Genomic DNA, 24,410 nt, shown 5'->3' on the forward strand with positions numbered 1-24,410 from the left:
TTGTTGGGGATACCGGAAGGACTGTAAAATTACTCAAAAGCCAAAATTTGTTATAGAGGAAAGACTTGATGAGACTTAAATTCATCTTGATTTAAGTTAATCCAATGTGTATATATTGACTAATTTACAAGTTGAGGGAGGAACTAGAGAGATACAAATGATTGCATTGTGGAGTGGTGAGTATAAGAATGTTGGTATGTAACAGGTCCTGTTAAAAGAAAAGTTTTTAACTCACATTGAATAATTCCAGGAATAACTCTTTAAAATTTATGTTTTAATATTTTTATTGAGATATAGTTTACACACATAAAATTCTTCAATTGATGTAGTAAGTTCAATTATCTTGGTAAATTTGTAGAGTTATATAATCATTAACAAAATCCAGCTCTACAGTCTTTAATCACCCTAAAAATACCCTTTGACCCGTTTAAAGTTAATTACCACGATCACGTTCGCCTTAGGAAATCCCTGGCAACTTTCTGTCTTAATACATTTGAGTTTTCTGCATATTTTATATAAATTGAATCATAAAAATATGTGGCCTTTTGTATCTGGCTTCTTCTATTTGGTGAATTCTTGGGGTCATTCATGTAGAAGTATGTGTCAATATTTTATTTCTTTTATTGCAGAATAGGCTTCTATTGTATGTTTATACCTCATTTTGCTTCTCCATTTACAGTTCATGAACATTTAGATATTCCCAGTTTGGAGATATTAATAATGCTGCTGTGAACACTGAACATTTTCATTTGTCTTGGGTAGATCTCTTGGAGTGCAATTACTGGGTCATATGGTAAATATATGTTTAACTTTTTATGACACTACCAGGTACCTTTATTTATTTATTTTTCTTTAAAAAAAACTTTTTATTGATTTCTTAAAGAGAGGAAGAAAGAGGGATAGAGAGTTAGAAACATCAATGAGAGAGAAACATTAATCAGCTGCCTATTGGGGATGTACACCCAACCCAGGTACATGCCCTTGACTGGAATCGAACCTGGGACCTTTCAGTCCGCAGGCCGACGCTCTATCCACTGAGCCAAACCGGTTTTGGCAATCATAGTACCTTTTAAAGTGGCTACACCAGTTTAAATTCTCATGATGAATTCATGAGGGTTTCATATTTTCCACATCTTCACAATACTTAGTATGCATGAAAAACTGCTAATAGGAGAATATGCTTGAGCATTGAATAAAAATGAGAAGAAGTGTAACTTGCAGATATGTTAGGTAACATTCAAGAGACATTCAACAGTACGACAATAAGGAGACATATGGAGCTATGGCTGAGTTACCAGAAATAGGTTAGATACATAGATGGACATCAGACCATTGAGGTCATTAGAGTTTTTTCATTTGTTTATACAACAAATGACATTATTGCTTCTTTCCCAGCCCTAAGGCCTTCTTCTCCATGCAAAGACTCTCTTGACTAGAGGTTGCTGTTTAGGTTCATTTTCTCTGAACCTGAGGAAAACCAGTGTTTTCCCCTCATGCCGGGGTTCTTATTCCAGCATCTAGAATGGTTCGGGAACCTGGAGAAGGCCGTGCGTAGATGACATAGGAATCCGGGGACTAATAAAGTGTCCGGAGACGAAATATAATTTTGAAAGGCATTGAGGGTCAGAGGAGCTTAGCTAAAGGAGCTAAGATCCAAGCTCTTAATTCTAAGGTCTTAGGTTCTCCCATCCCCAAGAACCCATGCTTTTTATTAACACAACTTGTCCTGAGGTGAAGCAGAGATACACACTTCAAAGGGTACACAGAAATATTGTCAGAAAGGGAGAATTAGCCTTCGGCTGTTCAGGTGTTTGGCCAGTAGGAGGCAATAATATGTAGATTAAGATGCCCTGTGCCTTTCTGGCAGCCACAATCAATAATCCCTTTTCAGAACTGGGGAAACGCCTTTAGCCATTCCCAACAACTGACTACATGTGTCACTCAACCCTGTTGGGTCCCCAAGTCTCATGAACCTTTCGTAGAAACTCTTGAAATTTTGACATGCTGGAATTGGTTCCCGGCACCCTCACTCCATTTTTATCTGCATTTTCCATTTTTGGATCTTCTCGATCATGGTAGATGAGTAGTTTTGATCCAGGAGTGGTTTTCTTTTAGGAAAATATAATGCACATTTGGGTGTCAGTTGTGACCTTAAGACCACCTGCAGAAGCAGAAGCTATAGATTGTCCCACTGATCCTCCTCTTATTAGTGCACCTCATTCACCTTCTCCCCCTATAACAGACTAATAGAAATCACGGAAGAGGTTCTCCCAAAATTTATACCAAAAAAGAGTTGATTCAAGAAAAAAAAAATTAATCAAATTTAAATAAACTGGAGCACATCCAATCATAAATCTTTTGAATAGTAATGGACACCTTCAAGCAAATGAACAGAAAAACTTCAGAATAAGAGAAAATATTTGCAAATCATATATCTTATGAGAGGGTAATATCCAAAATATGTTAACAACTCATACAACTTGATAGCACAATCCAAACGATCTAATTGAAAAATGGGCAGAGGATTTGAGTAGACATTTTTCTGAAGATGACATACAGATGAACAACAGGTACATGAAAATATGATCGGGTCAAGGTGGGGGCAGAGTAGGTGCAAGGTACACTCACCCACTCCCAGGACCGAACTGGAATTACAACTAAAATATAACACAATCAACCTGAATAACCAACTGAAGTGTAGCTGCTCAGAAGTCTGATAACCAAAGGTTTAGGGGAACAAGCTCCATCCTGACTGGGGAAAAAGAGTGGAGACAGGAAAATGGCTGTCCTCACACTCATGGGCAGAGGCTGAGATTCGGGAGCGAATTCTCAGCTGCAAAGGTTCCTGCTGAGGATCATGGGGATCTCAACCCCATGCCAGGCTCTGCAGCCCAGAGAGCCAGAGCCGGGAAGAGGTGCACACGAAACACCTGGCTGTGAAAATCAGCGCCCACATTTGGTTGGTCCTTTCAACAGAACCAAACTATTGAACAGCTCTGCTTCTCTTCTGAAAGCACCTCTTTGCCTGGGTGACACTGTGGACACCAAGTGACTCATGAGCCCTCAAAGGTTTTTCAAGGGAAGAACATCACAGATAGTTGGTTTCTGACTTTGGTTCCTGAAGCCATTCAACATTCCTTAGGAGACACCTTGTCACTTTTCAGTCAAATCAAAGGAAGAAGTGTTTCTCCTTGGAGGAAATGAATTTATCTCCCACCTTTGGTGCTTATGCAGACACAGCATCAGAGAAAAGCTTTTCCTTTTTTTTTTTTTTTTTTTATCTTTGCGCCCCATGGGATCTGAATTGTTTGGAGAGCGCAGACAATAGAACAATTTACTTAATGAGGAGCTATGAGAATTCAACCCTTGAGGTGCTAGAAACTTTAAACATGTTCCCTTTTCCTCTTTCCTTAATTCCCTGATCACAGCCAAATAAAAACGCATTGGGCTTCCCAGGGACAGACATTGGAGAACAGAGCTTCAGTGATATTCTTCAGAGAAGGTCATTGTATTCCAGAGAGGGCTGGTGGGATGAGAAGGAAATGAGACAAAGTGGGTGCTGGGCTTTACCTCTGGAGTACTTAGACTGGGACAGTCCTGTATTATATAGTTTACGACAATGAAGTCCCTGTACTTTGAAGGTACTTCAGTTTCCCCTGAAACCTGTCTTGTTCAGTCTTTGTTCTCATTTTTTCTCCCTCTCTTTGGAGTCCAGAGCCTCTCCTCAATAATAATTATTTTCCGAAGAATCTCCACCTCTTTTCTACTCTTTCCCATAACTGTAGGCTCTTCTTGATTTCCCTGTTCAACAACTTATTCATTAACTACTCACCGGAGATCGACTATGCCTGAGGTATTGTCTATATTTTATTAATATGATTGTGTGTCTTTATTGCATTCCCTATCTATTTTGCAGCAGATTTGACTTACTGATAAAACTTAATAGTTCTATATCATCGTTATTGTTGTTTCACCTCAGTGTCCACAATATTATCTACATATTATATAATTTTTTCTGTCATTCAGCTTTTAGGCTAATTTCCTTGCCTCAATTTTTCACTCTCTTTAAATGTTCAGCAAAATATCAAATAATTGAATTTGGAATTGGCTGTATTGGTCTGTTTGTGAACTTAACAAAAATATTTTAGTGAGTTAATGTATAATATCATGTTATATGCCGCTTTCAAACAACTGTTCTTTATTGAATTAAGAAATTGCCATTGGTTTCTTCATTTAGCAAAAGGAAACCAACCATATGATGAGCTTGGAGAGTTCTTTTTTGTGTTGTAGGTGATGCTGTTGGTCTCAATCTGTATTACACATCAAACATTTGTATATGTTGAGCACCTACAAAGTGGCAGGCACCTGATAAGACCCAGGAATGACAATGGGGAGCAAAAACAGTTACAACGTATAACCCACAAATGAACATAAAGTTACCAACATGAGAGGCACTTTAAAGAATAGTACAGGATGCTCCAGCTGTGGGCCTCACACACTCTGCCCTCCCTGACCCCAATGATCTGTTTGCTCTCTCACTGGTCTCTCAAATCCCTTCTGTTAGCAAGCTCACCGACACAAGTGCAACTGGAAAATTGGTTCTCTTATTCCCAAATTCTTGTGCTGTTTGAATTTCTCCTCATTCACAATTATACATCCTAACTCTCATAGTTCAAGTATTCGTATTTTAGGGAAGCCTTTTCTACCCATCTCCACAGACTTAATGGACCCTCAGTAATATTTTTTTCTCTCCATATTTAATCTGCATCCTCTAGACATTAGTAATAGTGGAACATCTTTATCATTGAATATAGATACATTTACTTACTTTTTAAATTAAAAATATTGGGATACTATTGGTTAATAACAATGCATAAGTTTATGTGTAAAACTTATAATATATCATCTGTATATTATTTTGTGTGCTCACCACTCAATGTCTAGTTTCCATCCACCACCAAATATTTGGCTCCATTTTACTTCCTTTATTTCCCACCCATCCCCAATCTCCTCCTGCTTTGGTAACCACCATACTGCTATCTATGAATATGATTTAGATTTATTTGTTCATTTATTGATTTCTGTTTTATATTCAACATATGAGTAAAGTCACATGGTTCTTGTCGATTTCCATCTGATTTATTTCACTTAGCAAGATGCTCTCAAGATCCATGCATGTTGGCAGAAATGGCACTATTTCATAGTTTTAATGTCTGAGAAGTATATGCACCTCATGTTCTTTACCCAATCATCTCTCAAGGGAAACTAAGGTTGTTCCATGTCTTGGTTATTGTGAATAATGCTGCAATGAGCATAAAGCTACATACGTATATCTTTATCATAAATGTTTTTCAACTTTTTCAGTAGGATAGTTTGAAAAGGAATTCCTGGGTGATAAGGTAACCTATTCTTTACAGTTTTTATAAATCTCTATACTGTTTTGCATAGAGGCTGTACCAATTTTCCTTCCCACAAACTTCACTTTTCTCCACAGTGTCTCAAAAACTTATTTATTTTCTTATTGATAACAGCCATTCTAACAGGTATGAGGTGGTATCACATTTGGACTTTATTTGCATTTCCCCTATAGCTAGTGCAGTTGAGCATTTTTTCATATATCTGTTGGCTATCTGTATGTCTTCTTGGGAAAAGTATCTGTTCAGGTCCGCAGCCCATTTTTTAATTACAGTTTGTTGTTCAGTTGTATGAGTTCTTATATACTGTGAATATTAGCCCCTTTATCAGAGGTATTATTTGCAAATATCTTCTCCCATTAGACTAGTTGCCTTTTATTTTCAAATCTTAAATTTGCCTTTCAATTTTTAGGATAATTTCCTTTATAGACACTTTGAATAATTTTAAATGAATCCTATTTTTTTACGTTTATGCCACTGATTTTAATGCAACACGTATCCACTTGAGAGCATTTAAACATGCACACATGCCCTCGCACATGCTTTCTATTTTATTAAAATGGTAGTGTGATTTGTTCGCCCCAGGTATCAATGTAGTCTATATGTATCTTCCTCTTCTTGGAAGATTCTACTTGGCATGAAGTCTCTGAAAGAGAAAGCCATATGGTTCTTCATTAATTAGAAGCGCTGCATGGCAATAAAAAATGAAGGTAACAAACCAGTTAAGTTTATGATGATGACTGCCAAACTTTAAGAGAAATACTAGTACTGATCACCATGCAAGACAGATTTATTGTGATGTTAAGAACAGAAATTCCCTTTTGTCATACGTCCACTTTATGTCACAGAAACTATAATAGAAAAATTATATGCATCATCTCATTTAATTACTCACCCATCTTACATTGCAGGGAATATTTACTACTCCCCTGGTGTAAGTGAGGTATATGCAGGTTAGAGGGATCAAATAACTTTGTCAATGTCACACATGTGTAACATGGTAGACTAAATTATACCCCAGGAAATCTGACTCAAGATCCAACTTTCTAAATCACAGGTCTATACTGTATTTAGACAGAGTTACATATCGAAAACAATTGTAATGAAAGATTAAATTAAAATGATAACAATTACTGTATTTACAGAGAACATACAAAAATTAAAGGCATTTTTGAACCACACAAAGTGGTAAGAGCAGTAACCATATTTTTTGAAAAAAATGCAATAAGGCACATGGAGAATTAACTGTGACATCAATGCAAAGCATCAGGTCACACAGAATTAAGGATGTTTGAGTTGAAACGACATGTTCTAATTACTATTATGAAATGAAAGAAACATGGAGATTATCAAAGAAAAGGCCTTAAATGTCCTTATGTATTTGAAAGGTTCATATTAAAGAAGAAATTGGCTAATCTCCATAAATTCAGATAAGTTGCCTTTTTATTTAGAACCAGTCTGTAGAGCATAAAAAGAGAGACAAAATTTCTGTTAACTTAATGAGAGTCTGCATAACTACTACAATTTAAAATAAAATTGGGTTTCCACTTAAATGAGGGAATCACTGTCATTGGAATGACTACTAGATCATGAATGATGTCCACACAAAGTTGGAATCAAAAGTTGATGACTCCCTTGGATGCCTTTTGGCTGTTTACTGAATGTTGCTTTTGTCTCCTTCTTCATAAGAAAAACCAGCTGCATGGAAGCAGAAAACCACACAGAAGTGTCACAATTCCTGCTCCTGGGTTTCTCAGATGACCCTAAACTGCAGCCCCTCCTCTGTGGAGTGTTCCTGTGCATGTACCTGTTCACTGTGCTTGGAAACCTGCTCATCATTGTGGCCATCAGCTCTGACGCCCACCTCCACACGCCCATGTATTTCTTTCTCGCCAACCTGTCCTTTGTTGACATCTGTTTCACCTCCACCACGGTCCCAAAGATGCTGGTGAATGTCCAGGCACAGAGCAAAAACATCTCCTACATTGGGTGCCTCATTCAGGTGTATTTTTTTATGATTTTTGCTGGAATGGACAACTTCCTCCTGACTGTAATGGCCTATGACCGGTATGTGGCCATCTGCCACCCCCTGTACTACACAGTCGTCATGAACCCACGCTTCTGTGGCATTCTGGTTCTGATATCTTGGTTCATCATTTTCTGGTTCTCTCTGCTTCATACTCTTTTAATAAGGCGACTGACCTTCTGTGTCGGCACTGAAATCCCACATTTCTTCTGTGAACTGGCTCAGATCCTCAAGGTGGCTTGCTCTGACACCCTTATCAATAACATCGTCTTGTATGTGTCTGCTGCCTTCCTGGCTGTGCTTCCTTTCATAGGAATTCTATTTTCTTACTCTAAGATTGTCTCCTCTTTAATGAGAATATCCTCTGCAGGCGGGAAATATAAAGCATTTTCCACCTGTGGCTCTCACCTCTCTGTGGTCTCCTTGTTCTATGGGACAAGCCTGGGGGTCTACCTCAGTTCTGCTCTCACCTGTTCTTCTCTACAAAACTCAGTTGCCTCAGTCATGTACACTGTGGTCACCCCCATGCTGAACCCCTTCATCTACAGCCTGAGGAACAAGGATGTGAAGGGCGCCCTGAGAAGACTCCTCAACCTACCAGCATCTTTTCTGTGATGGATCACTGGCCTCAGAACTAAGTGTCATTGTGTATCCAAAGGTAAATGTTGCAAATTTAAATATCTGGTTCTTTTTTACTTGTAAAAGACAGGTTTGTTTTATCTAGTTCCAAAACCTGTGTGATTTTGTTTTTGTTTGTATTTGTATTAGTTTCTTCTTAGCTACTCCCTCAAAAATTCCTTTTTTACTTTTCTTCCCTCTATGCTGTCCACAATGTTTCATGTTTCATCAACATTCTTTCACCTATTCTTAAGATTTTTAATTTTAAGCCCCAGCAGGTTTCGCTCAGTGGATAAAGCATCAGCCTGCGGACTGAAGGATCCCAGGGTTGAACCCAGTCAAAGGCATATGCCCAGGCTGTGGGCTTGATCCCCGGAGGGGGCGTGCAGGAGACAGCCAATCAATGATTCTCTCTCACCACTGATGTTTCCATCTCTCTCTCCCTCGCCCTTCCACTCTCTGAAATCAATAAAATGTGTATTTTTTTAAAAGAATTATTAGTTTAAATTTAAAGCACTTATCATATCAAGTGCTGACTTAGTTTTCCAAAGTGTTGTCCTCATATGTTGCCTATCTTCACGTTAATTGGGTTGTAAGCCTATTTTTCCAGATCAAATTATATGAAAATCATACAGTAATCAGGACAACATGCTTATGATATCAGGACTCGACTTGTTTCTTCATATGGATGCCTTAATTTCATCTTAAAAACATTTCTTTCAGATATTTTCTCTCATTCACTTCACTTTTCAAAAGAAGAGACTGCAATGAAGTTAGACTACAGCCTGGCCAGCTGACTTTGCTATCCTACCTTACATAGGAACTGTGATGTGATTTTCAAGTTCAGAGTGTGAAGGAAAACCCCTATTCTGTAAAAATACTGTTTGGAATTCTCTGCTATTCTTTGGATGGCCTCTTATTCTGAAAAAGTAACTTTGCTTTCTAGCCTGCTTGAATGGTGGGGGAGATAAACTTAGCTATCTGACCTAGTAGGCCAGAGACTAGATATACCCAATGCCATGCCAGGTGCATTTTTTAATTGGATAGAACTGTATAGTTTTCAAGGCCGCCGCCAGCAAGCACACAAAGAGCTAGCTCTTCTATAAAAAGGGAAGTTCTGCTTGTAGCTGTGCTTAGATTTGGATTCATTTCCCTGAGCCCGCTGCGGTGAATAAAGTGTAACTCCAAACTCTCAGAGCATTGTTTGGTTCTGGTCCGGTTTTTTCTGTAACATAATTGGTTCCCTGACATTTCGGGAAGACCGGGGAACCACCCATCGTGGCCTCTTGGCCTCCGGTGTGGACTGGGTTTGAGGACCGGGGGTGCCGGATAGGCCCCTGGGAGGCACAGCTCTGCTGATTTAGCAGAATTGAACCGGGGGAACTCTGGGTACTCCAGGACCTCAGCCCAGGACCCGGCCGGCATCTGGAGAGCGTGGACGGACACTTCTGGACCTGTCTGCAGAATCTGTAAGGTAGGGGCCCCAATCCCCTACCGTCTGGTCCACTCGAAATGAGTGGAAGGGGAGCTTGATCACCTCCCGGGGAGCCATAGAGCTTCCCCAGGTTTTGGGAATCCCTCAGGAATCTGGAATCTGTCAGGAATTGGGAATCCCTCAGGAATTGGGAATCTGTTTTGCATTTGGAATTTGTTAGAATTTGGAATTTATTTGGAATTTGGAATTTATTTGAACTTGGGAATTTGTTTAGCATTTGGGAATTTGTTTAAGCTCTGAGTGAACAGCTGTTTGTTTGTGTGGGACTAGCCAATTTGCTACCGAGAAGGGGGACTGGACGCAGTCTTAACTCCTCCGGTAGGTTCTCACCAAGACGTTGGTTGAGAATTCTGTTCTGGGACATGGGTGCCAGGAGTGTCCCCACGCCCATCTGGGGAGTTGGGCATTGTTTTGTTTATCTGCTCGGCTCCAGTCTGTGCTAGTCTACTGAGAGTGTGAATACGAGTGTTTGGCTGCTTATTAACTCGTCTGTGTAAAGTGAAAGCTACTTTGATTTATTTTGCATTTCTGTTAATTCATCTGGCTGAACATTTGGACTGGACCCGCGGTGGGCTGCAAGAATCTCTAGCAGTTCTCAGAGTCTTTTGCTCGCCATTACAGAAGGAATCAGCCCACATCACTAACAAAAACTTCTGTCTATCAGTTGCTCTTACCTGGGTTGTAAATTCGCTGTATTAAATTGAAATTTTGAAATGCTAGGGTAGATTTAAAGGCTAAAATAAAGTCTGACTCGGTTCCAAGATTGCTTGTAAAAAAGCAAGAGAGAAGTCTTTTCAAGTTAACTATTTGCTTAGTAAATTAACAGTAGTAAATTTCAAAGAACTTATTATTTATGGTCTTCTTATCTCTTTGGTGGAAGAGGAAGGGCTTACAGCTCTGCAGGACAGATTTACTGGCCCTGACCCTAAGGCTGAAGTTATTATTAACTGTCTATAGACCCCATTAACCCCTGATTGTGTGTCTTGTGTGGTCTGTTGTCTTTGTCTTTGTGATTATGTGTTTTATTTGACTTGCCGTTTTCAGTTATTTATTAAAATCCTCATAGGGGATATAACCTGGTCTTTCCCTCCCTCCCTTATCCTGATTCTGAAAGCATATGTAACTGAATTTCAGATGGTCTCCAGGCTCTCTGTCTGCAAAAAAATCTCCCTATGTACCCATTATCTTTCCAGGCCGAGTAAGAGTCATGCTTCCCCACAGGTCGCAGCCTCCGGGAGGGAGGACTCTATAGAAGCAGTCTATAGTTTTCTTCGAAACTCCCACTGTTTAAAAAGAGACAAACAGCTGGACTGGGGGACAGTGGAATTGGTCGGAGAGATCAAAAGTAGGGGGGGAAGTCTGTGAGGGAAAGAAACGGGCTTGGGCTGAGACAAAGAAAGGGGGTGTTAGCCGTTATGTTACTGGCTGCAGACTGCTAGCAGGTGCATTATCAACAAACTCCAAGGTCACAAGTTTTCTGTGAGCACCAGTACTGAATGTTCACTTTTAGTAATCATTAAAAGATTAGGGTTTCTAAGAATAAAAAAATTCTAATATATGAAAAACAACTAAACTCCCAGAAAAAAAAGCGGAGGAGAAACAGACCTGAAATCCGCAGCAACCCTGGTGATTTAGAAGTTTAGAACTGTTTGCTAGGCAGACTCAGGCCCTGAAAGCCAGGTCAAAGAAGGGGGGGCTGGATGCCTGAGCTGCCTGCTGCCCTGAAAGAAGAAGCATCAGCGAGAGAAGTAGGGAAAGCTGTGGATAGAGCTAACGAAAGCTCCCTGTTTGCAAATGTACTGAAAGGGTGAAAGGGTTCTGTACCTGTTGCTGCTGGAAGAGGAGGGGCTAATATCCCCTTCCAGTGCACTCCCTTGGAAGAGGCCTGGTTGCTACTCTGCCACAAAGGGGACTGGTGGAAAGTCAAGGATAGCAGGGCCCTATAACTAATAAACAGGGTTAACAAAAGGGCAAAGAAAAGAGTACTCTCCCTGGAACTGGGAGCCATCAGGACTTTGAAATTCTCCAAGAGAGGAGGAGTCTGATTCAGAGACTGGCCGAAACCTCCTTGGGTTAGGAGAACTGGAGGCTGCATATTGAACTTATAGACTGCAGTTTGCTGGGCAGATGTCCGAGCCCAGTTGTGTAGAGGTTAGCTGCCTCTGTGCAGCAAACAACTTTCTCCTGTGCCAGAATACATTTTATAGAGATTGTTCAGACTGTGTTTGCGGCTAGAGAGGAGAAAAATGACCGCCGCACACAAGCCCTGACTGTGGCTTGCAGAGAACTGAGCAAGATGACTCCCCTGCTACATTCCCAGGTGCTGGTTGCAGCCAAGAGCATGGATCACCCTGTATGGCAGTAGAGCAATGCCCTACATGATGGACTTGGCTGATGCCTTCTTCTCATGGACATGGCTCCAGAGAGTCCAGGACAGTTTTGTTTTGTGTAGGAAGAGTCAACAGTGAACTTTAGTTGCCCTCCCTCAAATGTATTTGTATAGCCCTACCATGTGTCATGTTGGTAGCATGAGATTTGGCTCCTGAAGTGGCCATGCTGCCAATATTATGTTTCATTGTATTAATATGTTGTATTAACCTTTGATTCTCTTGCAGGTTTGAATGTAGCTGTCAGCAGTTGCTGTAGATCTGTGTTGGTCTACAGTCCTTGGTAGTCTTTGGGAGTAACTGGCAAGTGTTCAGTTTCCCATACTAAAGGCCATTGTTATGGCCATATATTAACTGTCCTGGAAAGGGACTATGTGGGTGAACCCCAAAAGTAAAGGATGTCTAGCTGCCAAGAGGGCAGGTGCCCAACTGGGCAAAGAAGAATACCCATCAGGTTTTGGTCTCTATTAAGAGACAGTTAACAGTTGGCAGCCTGTATACTGCCTGGCAGGCCTGTGTGACCATGCCCATGTCAGGGGTGGTACAAACCTCAACTGTAGGAAACTGGGGAAGGCCTGTTTGGAACAGAAGGAAGTAGTAAAGGGGTAAATAGTAGCCCTCTGTTACAGGAATTACAGACCCTGTGAGGTCCTGTGACATGTGAGACCCTGTAAGGAAATAGAGCTCCTTTAGTCCATTCTGAGAAAACAAGTCAAGTGAGGGGAGCCCTACTACAGGGGGAGCTATAACTATCTATTTGAATATAGACATATTGTAAATTTCTTCTTGCCATTTGAAGACAGTTATATTACTCATGAAAAGGGACTGGCAAGGAAAATCAGGAAATCTTGGAGCATATCAGGTCAGTATGTTTTTCTCCTTATATAATTCCTCTGAAATTTGGCAATGCTTAATAAATCATAGCAATACATTTCTTTGCATATATTCAATAAGACTAGTTCCTAATAGTGATTTTATTAACGGAAAACTTTGACTGGAGTATCATGTTTTAAAGAGACCTATCTGGACTCTGAAGACTTGAAGCCAATAAGAGTGCCACGGGAAAAGCCTGGTATCCTTCTTGGGAGCCCTGAAGATGGCTGGCGCTGGAGCGTCAGGCCCATGCCCTACCATCACTGGCAGTTGGTCAGAGTAGAAGGGGAGCAATAGGATGCCTCTGCATCCCTGCGGAACCCCCACACACTCTGGGCTGCAACGAGTAGGAAGGCTACTGAGATGGGCCTTAAAGCCTAGAGCGTGGGCTCAGGTGGAGTTGCTACAGGTGAGGGATTCACCTAACTCAGCAGATACTGCAGGCAGGCCTGATGGCAGCTGGATGGCTTGGCTTCCTGGCCCTACGGGGCACATTAAGATTCAACCATGAAATTCCAGCAAAGGTAGTCAGTTACCATTCTTGTTTTATTTATGCAAACATCAGGCCAAATTGAATACAGTAGATAAATTAGTCTTGATTTGGCTTTTTAATAACCATAGAGGAATTTTAAGGAGAAAAATCCTATTTCAATAGAGGTTATTAAAACTGAAATGTTTTCTTTCCCTTCCACCGGACCATTTGTTACAGTTTGTCCCTGCCAGGTCACAAGCCCAGCTCCTTCTGTGCCCAGGACAGCAAGGAGCCTGACTGGAAGGTGACCTCTGACCAGACACACCTGCTGCAGATCACCCTCAAGAAGACAATGGACCTGGCTAATCAACCTGCTCCAAAGGATTCAGAGAGCACCCTGCTGAATTCTTCCTTACACTTCGTTTCTTATCTTCTCTTAAAGGCAAAATGCTCTAGTATTTCTGGATAATCATTGTTTTTTATCTTTCTAGCAATTCTCATTTTATCTTTTTATGGGTACTGCAGGAACCCGAGGCTAGTCCCAGAAGGAGAACTCTTCTGCCCTTTCTGGAATACAGAAGCACCATAAAATTACTGCTTCCTACATAAAAAAGAAACAAGATGAATAAAACAGGAGTTATCTGAGACCTGGGCTGCAAGGGGGTGGGGGGGTTGGGGGGATCTGGAAATAGCTCCTTCCATTGACAGGACAACTGTTAATGCTACTCATGGCCATAATCCTAGGACCATGTCTTCTAATTCTGTTACTCGCTTTAAACTTCAAATGGTCCTACAAGCCAGAAGAATTCCCTACTAACCTCTCCAAGAGGAAGAAACAGGATGTTAACCCCTTGCACATCGCCCTTTTTCAGCAGGAAGTAGTAAAAGATCAGTCAACGCCCCTGTTCACCTTAACATCCCATGGTTGTTGTACCACAAGGCTAAAAAGCTTGTGGAACAAGCGGGGGGAATGTGAAGGAAAACCCCTATTCTGTAAAAATACTGTTTGGAATTCTCTGCTATTCTTTGGATGGCCTCTTATTCTGAAAAAGTAACTTTGCTTTCTAGCCTGCTTGAATGGTGGGGGAGATAAACTTAGCTATCTGACATTGTAGGCCAGAGACTAGATATACCCAATGCCATGCCAGGTGCATTTTTTAATTGGATAGAACTGTATAGTTTTCAAGGCCGCCGCCAGCAAGCACACAAAGGGCTGGCTCTTCTATAAAAAGGGAAGTTCTGCTTGTAGCTGTGCATAGATTTAGATTCATTTCCCTGAGCCCGCTGCGGTGAATAAAGTGTAACTCCAAACTCTCAGAGCGTTGTTTGGTTCTTGTCCGGTTTTTTCAGTAACAACAGTAGGAATCTAGATTTGAAAGATGGTTTCGTCACATGCCCTATAGGAATTTACCCCCTTGAAAACTGAGAAGTGTCATTCTTTATTATCCTTCCTTCCATCCATCTTCCTTCATTTCTGTTTTTATTTGACCTAAATTTTCCCATTATTGCAATTTTGAGACAGACCTCTAAGATCCCAAACTGTATAATAATGAGTACAATACAATAAGAGTTGCTTTCTCATGTGATTTCATTTTATTCTGGAACTCTGTGGGGGTGCCTCAGGAAGAAGAGTTACACTTATGTGGAACATGTTTGGAACTTAATTCTTTAGGGGAAGAATGTTGACAGAATTGAGTCTGCAAGGAAGCATGGAGGAGTACATGCTGTCAACGTTTCCCCCACATTCCCCGAGATCCTCTCACCATTTCCATTGCATGACTGGCAACATACAGTACCAGCTGGAACCTACTTTGCCCAGTATGTGGTGGCAGAACTGACAGGGAATTATGTCCTATCAGAGACAGCTCTTGATGGAGAGGTGTAGAGGATAGCATGTCTTTCCTCCTTTACCTGGAATAATGCTGAGGTGTATGTTTTTTTTTACCATTTACTAGAATTTCCCCTGGTGATGAAATCTCTGCTTACTTACAGTGGTAGGTGTTATATGCAAGCTTCATTTGATAATTTGATATATTTTCTTTTGTGTATCAGTTCCCCCTCTCTCTCATCTATCTTCCTGGCTCCTTCCAATAAAATGTTTGCCGTAAATCCTTGACTCAGCATCTGCTTTCTGCGTGAACAAAAATCAACACAGGGGATAATAATGTGATCAATTAAGATAATATCATGAAAGGAATTAGGGACTTTGGAGAAACAACAGAAACTAATTGTTGGGGATACAGGAAGGACTGTAAAGTTACTTAAAAGCCATAATTTGTTATATATAGAGGAAAGACTTACTTGATGAGACTTAAATTCATCTTGATTTAATTTAATCCAATGTGTATTTGTTGTCTACTTTACAAATTGAGGAAGGAACTAGAGAGATACAAATGTTTGCATTGTGGAGTGGTAAGCATAAGAATGTTGCTGTGTAGCAACTCCTGTTAAAAGAAAAGTTTTTAACTCACATTGAATAATTCCAGGAATAACTCTTTAAAATTTATGTTTTAATATTTTTATTGAGATATAGTTTACACACATAAAATTCTTCAATTGATGTAGTAAGTTCAATTATCTTGGTAAATTTGTAGAGTTATATAATAATTAACAAAATTCAGTTTTACAATCTTTAATCACCTTAAAAATACCCTTTGACCCGTTTAAAGTTAATTACCACGATCATGTTCGTCTTAGGAAATACCTGGCTACTTTCTGTCTTAATACATTTGTGTTTTCTACATATTTTATATAAATTGAATCATAAAAATATGTGGCCTTTTGTATCTGGCTTCTTCTATTTGGTGAATTCTTGGGGTCATTCATGTAGAAGTATGTGTCAATATTTTATTTCTTTTATTGCAGAATAGGCTTCTATTGTATGTTTATACCTCATTTTGCTTCTCCATTTACAGTTCATGAACATTTAGATATTCCCAGTTTGGAGATATTAGTAATGCTGCTGTGAACATTGGACATTTTCATTTGTCTTAAGTAGATACCTTGGAGTGCAATTACTGGGTCATACGGTAAATATATGTTTAACATTTATGAGGCTACCATGGTTCCTTTTAAAGTGGAAACACCAGTTTAAATTCTCATGATGAATTCATGAAGGTTTCATATTTTCCACATCTTCACAATACTTAGTGTTCATGAAAAACTGCTAATAGGAGAATATGCTTGAGCATTGAATAAAAATGAGAAGAAGTGTAACTTGCAGATATGTTTAGGTAACATTCAAGAGACATTCAACAGTGTGACAAAAAGGAGATATATGGAGCTATGGCTGAGTTACTAGAAAGAGGTTAGATACATAGATGGACATCAGACCATTGAGGTCATTATAATTTTTTCATTTGTTTATACAACAAAGGACATTATTGCTTCTTCCCCAGCCCTAATGCCTTCTTCTCCATGCAAAGACTCTCTTGACTAGAGGTTGCTGTTTTAGGTTCATTCTCTCTGAACCTGAGGAAAACCAGGGTATTTCCCTCATGCCCGGGTTCTTATTCCGGCATCTAGAAGGGTTCAGGAATCTGGAGAAGGCCATAAGTAGGTGACCTAGGAATCTGGGGACTTATAAAGAGTCCGGAGACAAAATATAATTTTGAAAGGCATTGAGGGTCAGAGGAGCTTAGCTAAAGGAGCTAAGATCCAAGATCTTAAGTCTAAGGTCTTAGGTTCTCCCCATCCCCAGGACCACATGCTTTTTATTAACACAACTTGTCCTGAGGCGAGGCAGAGATACACACTTCAAAGGGTATACAGAAGCATTGTCAGAACAGGGGAATTAGTCTATGGCTATTCGGGAGTTTGGCCAATAGGAGGCAATAACATGTAGATTAAGATGTCCTGTAACTGTCTGGCAGCCACAATCAATAATCCCTTTTCAGGTGTGGGGAAACGCCTTTAGCCATTCCTAACAGCTGACTACATGTGTGCCTCAACCCTGTTGAGTCCCCAAGTCCACCAATCTTTTGATGAAACTTTTGAAATTATGACATGCTGGAATTGGTTCCCGGCACCCTCACTCCATTTTTATCTGCATTTTCCATTTTTGGATCTTCTAGATCATGGTAGATGAGTAGTTTTCATCCAGGAGTTGTTCTGCTTCATGAAAATATAATGGACATTTGGGTGTCAGTTGTGACCTTAAGACGACCTACAGACGCAGAAGCTATAGATTGTCCCAATGATCCTCCTCTTATTCGTGCACCTCATTCACCTTCTCCCCTTGTAAAAGACTAATAAAAATCACAGAAGAGGTTCTTCCATAATTTATACGAAAAATAGTTGATTCAAGCAAAAACAAAAGAATCAAATATACATAAATTGGAGCAAATCCAACCCAAAATCTTCTGGATAGCAATGGACGCCTTCAACCAAATGAACAGGGGAAACTTCAGAATAGGAGAAAATATTTGCAAATCATATATCTTATGAGAGGTTAATATCCAAACTATGTTCACAACTTATACAACTTGATAGCACAATCCAAAGGATCTAATTGAAAAATGGGCAGTAATTTGAATAGACATTTTTCTGAAGATGACATACAGATGGACAACAGGTACATGAAAATATGATCGGGTCAAGGTGGGGGCAGAGTAGGTACAAGGTACACTCACCCCTTCCCAGGACCAAACTGGAATTACTACTAAAATATAAAACAATCAACTTGAATAACCAACTGAAGTGTAGCTGCTCAGAAGTCTGATAACCAAAGGTTTAGGGGAACAAGCTCCATCCTGACTGGGGAAAAAGAGTGGAGACAGGAAAATGGCTGTCCTCACACTCGTGGGCAGAGGCTCAGATTCGGGAGGGAATTCTCAGCTGCAAAGGTTCCTGCTGAGGATCATGGGGATCTCAACCCCATGCCAGGCTCTGCAGCCCAGAGATCCAGAGCCAGGAAGAGGGGCACACATAACACCTGGCTGTGAAAATCAGCGCCCGCATTTGGTTGGTCCTTTCAACAGAACCAAACTATTGAACAGCTCTGCTTCTCTTTTGAAAGGACCTCTTTGCCTTGGTGACACTGTGGACACCAAGTGACTCATGAGACCTCATAGGTTTTTCAGGGAAGAAAATCACAGATAGTTGGTTTCTGACTTTGGTTCGCGAAGCAATTAAACATCCCTTAGGAGACACCTTGTCACTTCTCAGTCAAATCAAAGGAAGAAGTGTTTCCCCTTGTAGGAAATAAATTTACCTCCCACCTTTGGTGCTTATGCAGACACAGCATCAGAGAAATGTTTTCCTTTTTTTTTTTTTATCTTTGTGCCTAATGGGATCTGAATTGTTTGGAGAGTGCAGACAATAGAACAATTTACTTAATGAGAAGCTATGAGAACAACCCTTGAGGTGCTAGAAACTTTAAACATGTTCCCTTTGGCTCTTTCCTTAATTCCCTGATCACAGCCAAATAAAAACTCAATTGGGCTTCCCAGGGACAGACATTGGAGAACAGAGCTTCAGTGATATTCTTCAGAGAAGGTCATTGTATTCCAGAGAGCGCTGGTGGGATGAGAAGGAAATGAGACAAAGTGGGTGCTGGGCTTCACCTCTGGATTACTTAGACTGGGACAGTCCTGTATTATATAGTTTACGACAATGAAGTCCCTGTACTTTGAAGGTACTTCAGTTTCCCCTGAAACCTCTCTTGTACAGTCTTTGTTCTCATTTCTTCTCCCTCTCTTTGGAGTCCAGAGCCTCTCCTCAATAATAATTATTTTCCGAAGATCTCCACCTCCTTTCTACCCTTTCACATAACTGTAAGCTCTTCTTGATTTCCGTGTTCAACAATTTATTCATTAACTACTCACCGGAGATCGACTATGCCTGAGGTATTGTCTATTTTGTTATTAATATGATTGTGTGTCTTTATTGCATTCCCTATCTATTTTGCAGCAGATTTGACTTACTGATAAAACTTAATTGTTCTATATCATTGTTATTGTTGTTTCACCTCAGTGTCCACAATATTATCTACAAATTATATAATTATTTCTGTCATTCAGCTTTCAGGCTAATTTCCTTGCCTCAATTTTCCACTCTCCTTAAATGTTCAGCAAAATATCAAATGATTGAATTTGGAATTGGCTGTATTGGTCTGTTTGTGAACTTAACAAAAATATTTTAGTGAGTTGATGTATAATATCATGTTATCTGCTGCTTTCAAACAACTGTTCTTTATTGAATTAAGAAATTGCCATTGGTTTCTTCATTTAGCAAAAGGAAACCAACCATACGATGAGCTTGGAGAGTTCTTTTCTGTGTTGTAGGTGATGCTGTTGGTCTCAATCTGTATTACACATCAAACATTTGTATATGTTGAGCACCTACTATGTGCCGGGCACCTGATAAGACCCTGGAATGACAATGGGGAACAAAAACAGTTACAACTTATAACCCACAAATGAACATAAAGTGACCAACATGGGAGGCACTTTAAAGAATAGTACAGGATGCTCCAGCTGTGGGCCTCACACACTCTGCCCTCCCTGACCCCAATTATCTGTTTGCTATCTCACTGGTCTCTCAAATCCCTTCTGTTAGCAAGGTCACCGACCCAAGTGCAACTGGAAATTCGGTTCTCTTAGTCCCAAATGCTTGTGCTCTTTGAATTTCTCCTCATTCATATTATCCATCCTTCCTCTCATAGTTCAAGTATTTGTATTTTAGGGAAGCCTTTTCTACCCATCTCCACAGACTCAATGGATCCTCAGTAATATTTTTTCTCTCCTTATTTAATCTGCATCCTCAAGACATTAGTAATAGTGGAACACCTTTATCATTAAAAATAGATACATTTACTTACATTTTAAATTAAAAATATTGGGATACTATTGGTTAATAATAATGCATAAGCTTAGGTGTAAAACTTCTAATACATCATCTGTATATTATTTTGTGTGTTCACCAATCAATGTCTAGTTTCCATCCATCACCAAATATTTGACTCCATTTTACTTCCTTTATTCCCCCCCGCCAGGAATCTCCTCCTCCTCTGGTAACCACCATACTGCTATCTATGAATATGATTTTGATTTATTTGTTCATTTATTGATTTCTGTTTTATATTCAACATATGAGTAAAGTCACATGGTTCTTGTTGATTTCCATCTGATTTATTTCACTTAGCAGGATGCTCTCAAGATCCATGCATGTTGACACAAATGGCAGTATTTCATAGTTTTAATGTCTGAGAAGTATATGCACCTCATGTTCTTTACCCAATCATCACTCAAGGGACACTAAGGTTGTTCCATGTCTTGGTTATTGTGAATAATGCTGCAATGAGCATAAAGCTACATACATATATCTTTATCAATAAATGTTTTTCAACTTTTTCAGTTGGATACTCTGAAAAGGAAATCCAGGTTGATTAAATAACCTATTCTTTATCATTTTTATAAATCTCTTTACTGTTTTGCATAGAAGCTGCACCAATTTTCCTTCCCACAAACCTTCACTTTTCTCCACATCGTCTCAAAAACTTATTTCTTTTCTTATTGATAACAGCCATTCTAACAGGTATGAGGTGGTATCACATTTGGACTTTATTTGCATTTCCCCTATAGCTAGTGCAGTTGAGCATTTTTTCACATATCTATTGGCTATCTTTATGTCTTCTTGGGAAAAGTATCTGTTCAGGTCCGCAGCCCATTTTTTAATTACACTGTTTGTTTGTTGTTGTTCAGTTGTATGAGTTCTTATACACTTTGAATATTATCCCTTTATCAGAGGTATTATTTGAAAATATCTTCTCCCATTTGACTAGTAGCCTTTTTATTTTCAAATCTTAAATTTGCCTTTCAATTTTTAGGATAATTTCCTTTATAGACACTTTGAATAATTTTAAATGAATCCTATTTTTTTACGTTTATGCCACTGATTTTAATGCAACACGTCTCCACTTGAGAGCATTTAAACATGCAAACATGCCCTCGCACATGCTTTCTATTTTATTAAAATGGTAGTGTGTTTTTGTTTTCCCCTAGTATCAATGTAGTCTATATGTATCTTCCTCTTCTTGGAAGATTCTACTTGGCATGAAGTCTCTGAAAGAGGAAGCCATCGGGATCTTCATTAATTAGAAGCGCTGCATGACAATAAAAGATAAAGGTAACAAACCAGTTAAGTTTATGATGATGACTGCCAAACTTTAAGAGAAATACTAATACTGATCACCATGCAAGACAGATTTATTGTGATGTTAAGAACAGAAATTCCCTTTTGTCATACGTCCACTTTATGTCACAGAAACTACAATAGAAAAATTATATGCAACATCTCATTTAATTACTCACCCATCTTACATTGCAGGGAATATTTACTACTCCCCTGGTGTAAGTGAGGTATATGCAGGTAAGAGGGATTAAATAACTTTGTCGAGGTCACACATGTGTAACATGGTAGACTAAATTGTACCCCAGGAAATCTGACTCAACATCCAACTTTCTAAATCACAGCTCTATACTGTATTTAGACAGTTACATATCGAAAACAATTGTAATGAAAGATTAAATTAAAATGATAACAATTACTGTATTTAGAGAGAACATATGAAAATTAAAGGCATTTTTGAACCACACAGAGTGGTAAGAGCAATAACCATTTTTTTTGAAAAAAAATGCAATAAGGCACATGGAGAATTAACTATGACATCAATACAAAGCATCAGATCACACAGAATTAAGAATGTTTGAGTTGAAATGACATGTTCTAATTACTATTATGAAATGAAAGAAACATGGAGATTATCAAAGAAAAGGACTTAAATGTCTTTATGTATTTGAAAGCTTCATATTAAAGAAGAAATTGGCTAATGTCCATAAATTCAGATAAGTTGCCTTTTTATTTAGAACCAGTCTGTAGACCATAAAAAGAGAGACAAAGTTTCTGTTAACTTAATGAGAGTCTGAATAATTACTACAATTTAAAATAAAATTGGGTTTCCACTTAAATGAGTGAATCACTGTCATTGGAATGACTACTAGACCATGAATGATGTCCACACAAAGGTGAAATCAAAAGTTGATGACTCCCTTGGATGCCTTTTGGCTGTTTACTGAATGTTGCTTTTATCTCCTTCTTCTTAAGTAAAACCAGCTGCATGGAAGCAGAAAACCACACAGAAGTGTCACAATTCCTGCTCCTGGGTTTCTCAGATGACCCTAAACTGCAGCCCCTCCTCTGTGGAGTGTTCCTGTGCATGTACCTGTTCACTGTCCTTGGAAACCTGCTCATCATTGTGGCCATCAGCTCTGACTCCCACCTCCACACGCCCATGTATTTCTTTCTCGCCAACCTGTCCTTTGTTGACATCTGTTTCACCTCCACCACGGTCCCAAAGATGCTGGTGAATGTCCAGGCACAGAGCAAAAACATCTCCTATATTGGGTGCTTCATTCAGGTGTATTTTTTTTATAATTTTTGGTGGAATGGACACCTTACTCCTGACTGTGATGGCCTATGACCGGTATGTGGCCATCTGCCACCCCCTGTACTACACAGTCATCATGAACCCATGCTTCTGTGGCATTCTGGTTTTGATATCTTGGTTCATCATGTTCTGGGTCTCCCTGCTTCATACTCTTCTTATGAGGCAACTGACCTTCTGTGTTGGTACTGATATCCCACATTTCTTCTGTGAACTTGCTGAGATTCTCAAGGTGGCCTGCTCTGACACTCTCATCAATAACATCGTCTTGTATGTGGCTACAGCTCTCCTGGGTGTGCTTCCTCTTACAGGAATTCTGTTTTCTTACTCTAGGATTGTCTCCTCTTTAATGAGAGTATCCTCTGCAGGAGGGAAATATAAAGCATTTTCCACCTGTGGCTCTCATTTGTCTGTGGTCTCCTTGTTCTATGGGACAAGCCTGGGGGTCTACTTCAGTTCTGCTCTGACCCATTCTTCCCTACAAAACTCAGTAGCCTCAGTCATGTACATCCTGGTCACCCCCATGCTGAACCCCTTCATCTATAGCCTGAGGAACAAGGATGTTAAAGGGGCCCTGAGAAGGCTCCTAAAACTAGCAGCATCTTGTCTGAGATAGTGCTCTGGCCTTAGAACTAAGTGTACATTGTGTGCCCAAAGGTAAATGTTGCAAATTTAAATACCTAGCTCTTTTTCACTCCTCAACAATAAGCTTGATTTCTCCTATTTTCAAAGCATGTGCAATTTTACATTTGTTTGTTTTTGTATTAGTTTCTTTTCAACAACTCCCTTGTGAATTCCTTTTTTACTTTTCTTCACTATATGGTGTGCACAATGTCCATGTTTAGTCAGCATTCCTGCAGCAATTCTTAAACTTAAAGCACTTATCATATCAAGCGCTGACTTAGTTTCCCAAAAAGTTGTCTTCATATGTTGCTGATCTTCACCTTAATTGGGTTGTTTGCTTGTTTTTTTCCAGAAGGAAATATATTAAAATCATACGGTAATCAGAACAACCTGCTTATGATATCAGGACTCTACTTTTTTCTTCACATGAATGACTTAATTTCATTTTGAAAACATTTCTTTGAGATTATTTTCTCACTTCACTTTTCAAAAAAAAACACAAAAAAAAAAACGAGGCTGAGATTGAGTTGGACTACAACCTAGAAAACTGACTTCACTATCCTACCTTACACAGGAACTGTGATGTGATTTTCAAGTTCAGAGTAGGAATCTAGATTTGAAAGATGTTGTCTTCAGATGACATATAGGTATTTCCTGCCTCAAAAACTGAGATGTGTCATACTTTGTGATTATTCTTCCCATCCATCATCCTTCCTTTTCTTTTTTATATGACTTATATTTTCCTTTATTACAATTTTGAGATACATGCTATAAGATCCAAAATCAAGTAATAATGAACACAGTAAAATAAGAGTTGTTTTCTCACGGGATTTAATTTATTTCTGGAACTTTCTTGTGGTGCCTCAGGAATATTACTTACAGATATATGGAACATGCTTAGAACCTAATTCACTTTGGGGGGAAAATGTTGATAGAATTGAGTTGGCAAGGAAGCATGGAGGAGTACGTGCTGCCAACAGTCCCCCCACATTCCCTGGGATTCTCTCACCATCTCTATTGCATGACTTCCAACATCCAGCACCAGCCAGCTGGAAC

General features: G+C 39.4%; 2 protein-coding genes across 2 annotated transcripts; both read left to right on the forward strand.

The window, feature by feature from the left end:
• Nucleotides 1-7,116: 7,116 nt before the first annotated feature.
• LOC308519554 (olfactory receptor 7D4-like) lies at nt 7,117-8,055 on the forward strand (the record flags this gene model as incomplete). Its single annotated transcript, XM_081091575.1, has 1 exon — nt 7,117-8,055. The coding sequence occupies one exon, from the start codon at nt 7,117-7,119 to the stop codon at nt 8,053-8,055; it is 939 nt and encodes a 312-aa protein (XP_080947701.1).
• Nucleotides 8,056-22,403: 14,348 nt separating this feature from the next.
• On the forward strand, nt 22,404-23,346 carry LOC308520176 (olfactory receptor 7D4-like; the record flags this gene model as incomplete). Its single annotated transcript, XM_081092713.1, is given in 2 exon segments — nt 22,404-22,709; nt 22,711-23,346. Coding segments are annotated over 2 exon segments (942 nt in total).
• Between the last annotated feature and the right edge of the window lie 1,064 nt (nt 23,347-24,410).

This window comes from Myotis nattereri, assembly GCF_964212035.1.
Source record: "Myotis nattereri genome assembly, chromosome: 5".
NCBI lineage: Eukaryota > Metazoa > Chordata > Mammalia > Chiroptera > Vespertilionidae > Myotis > Myotis nattereri.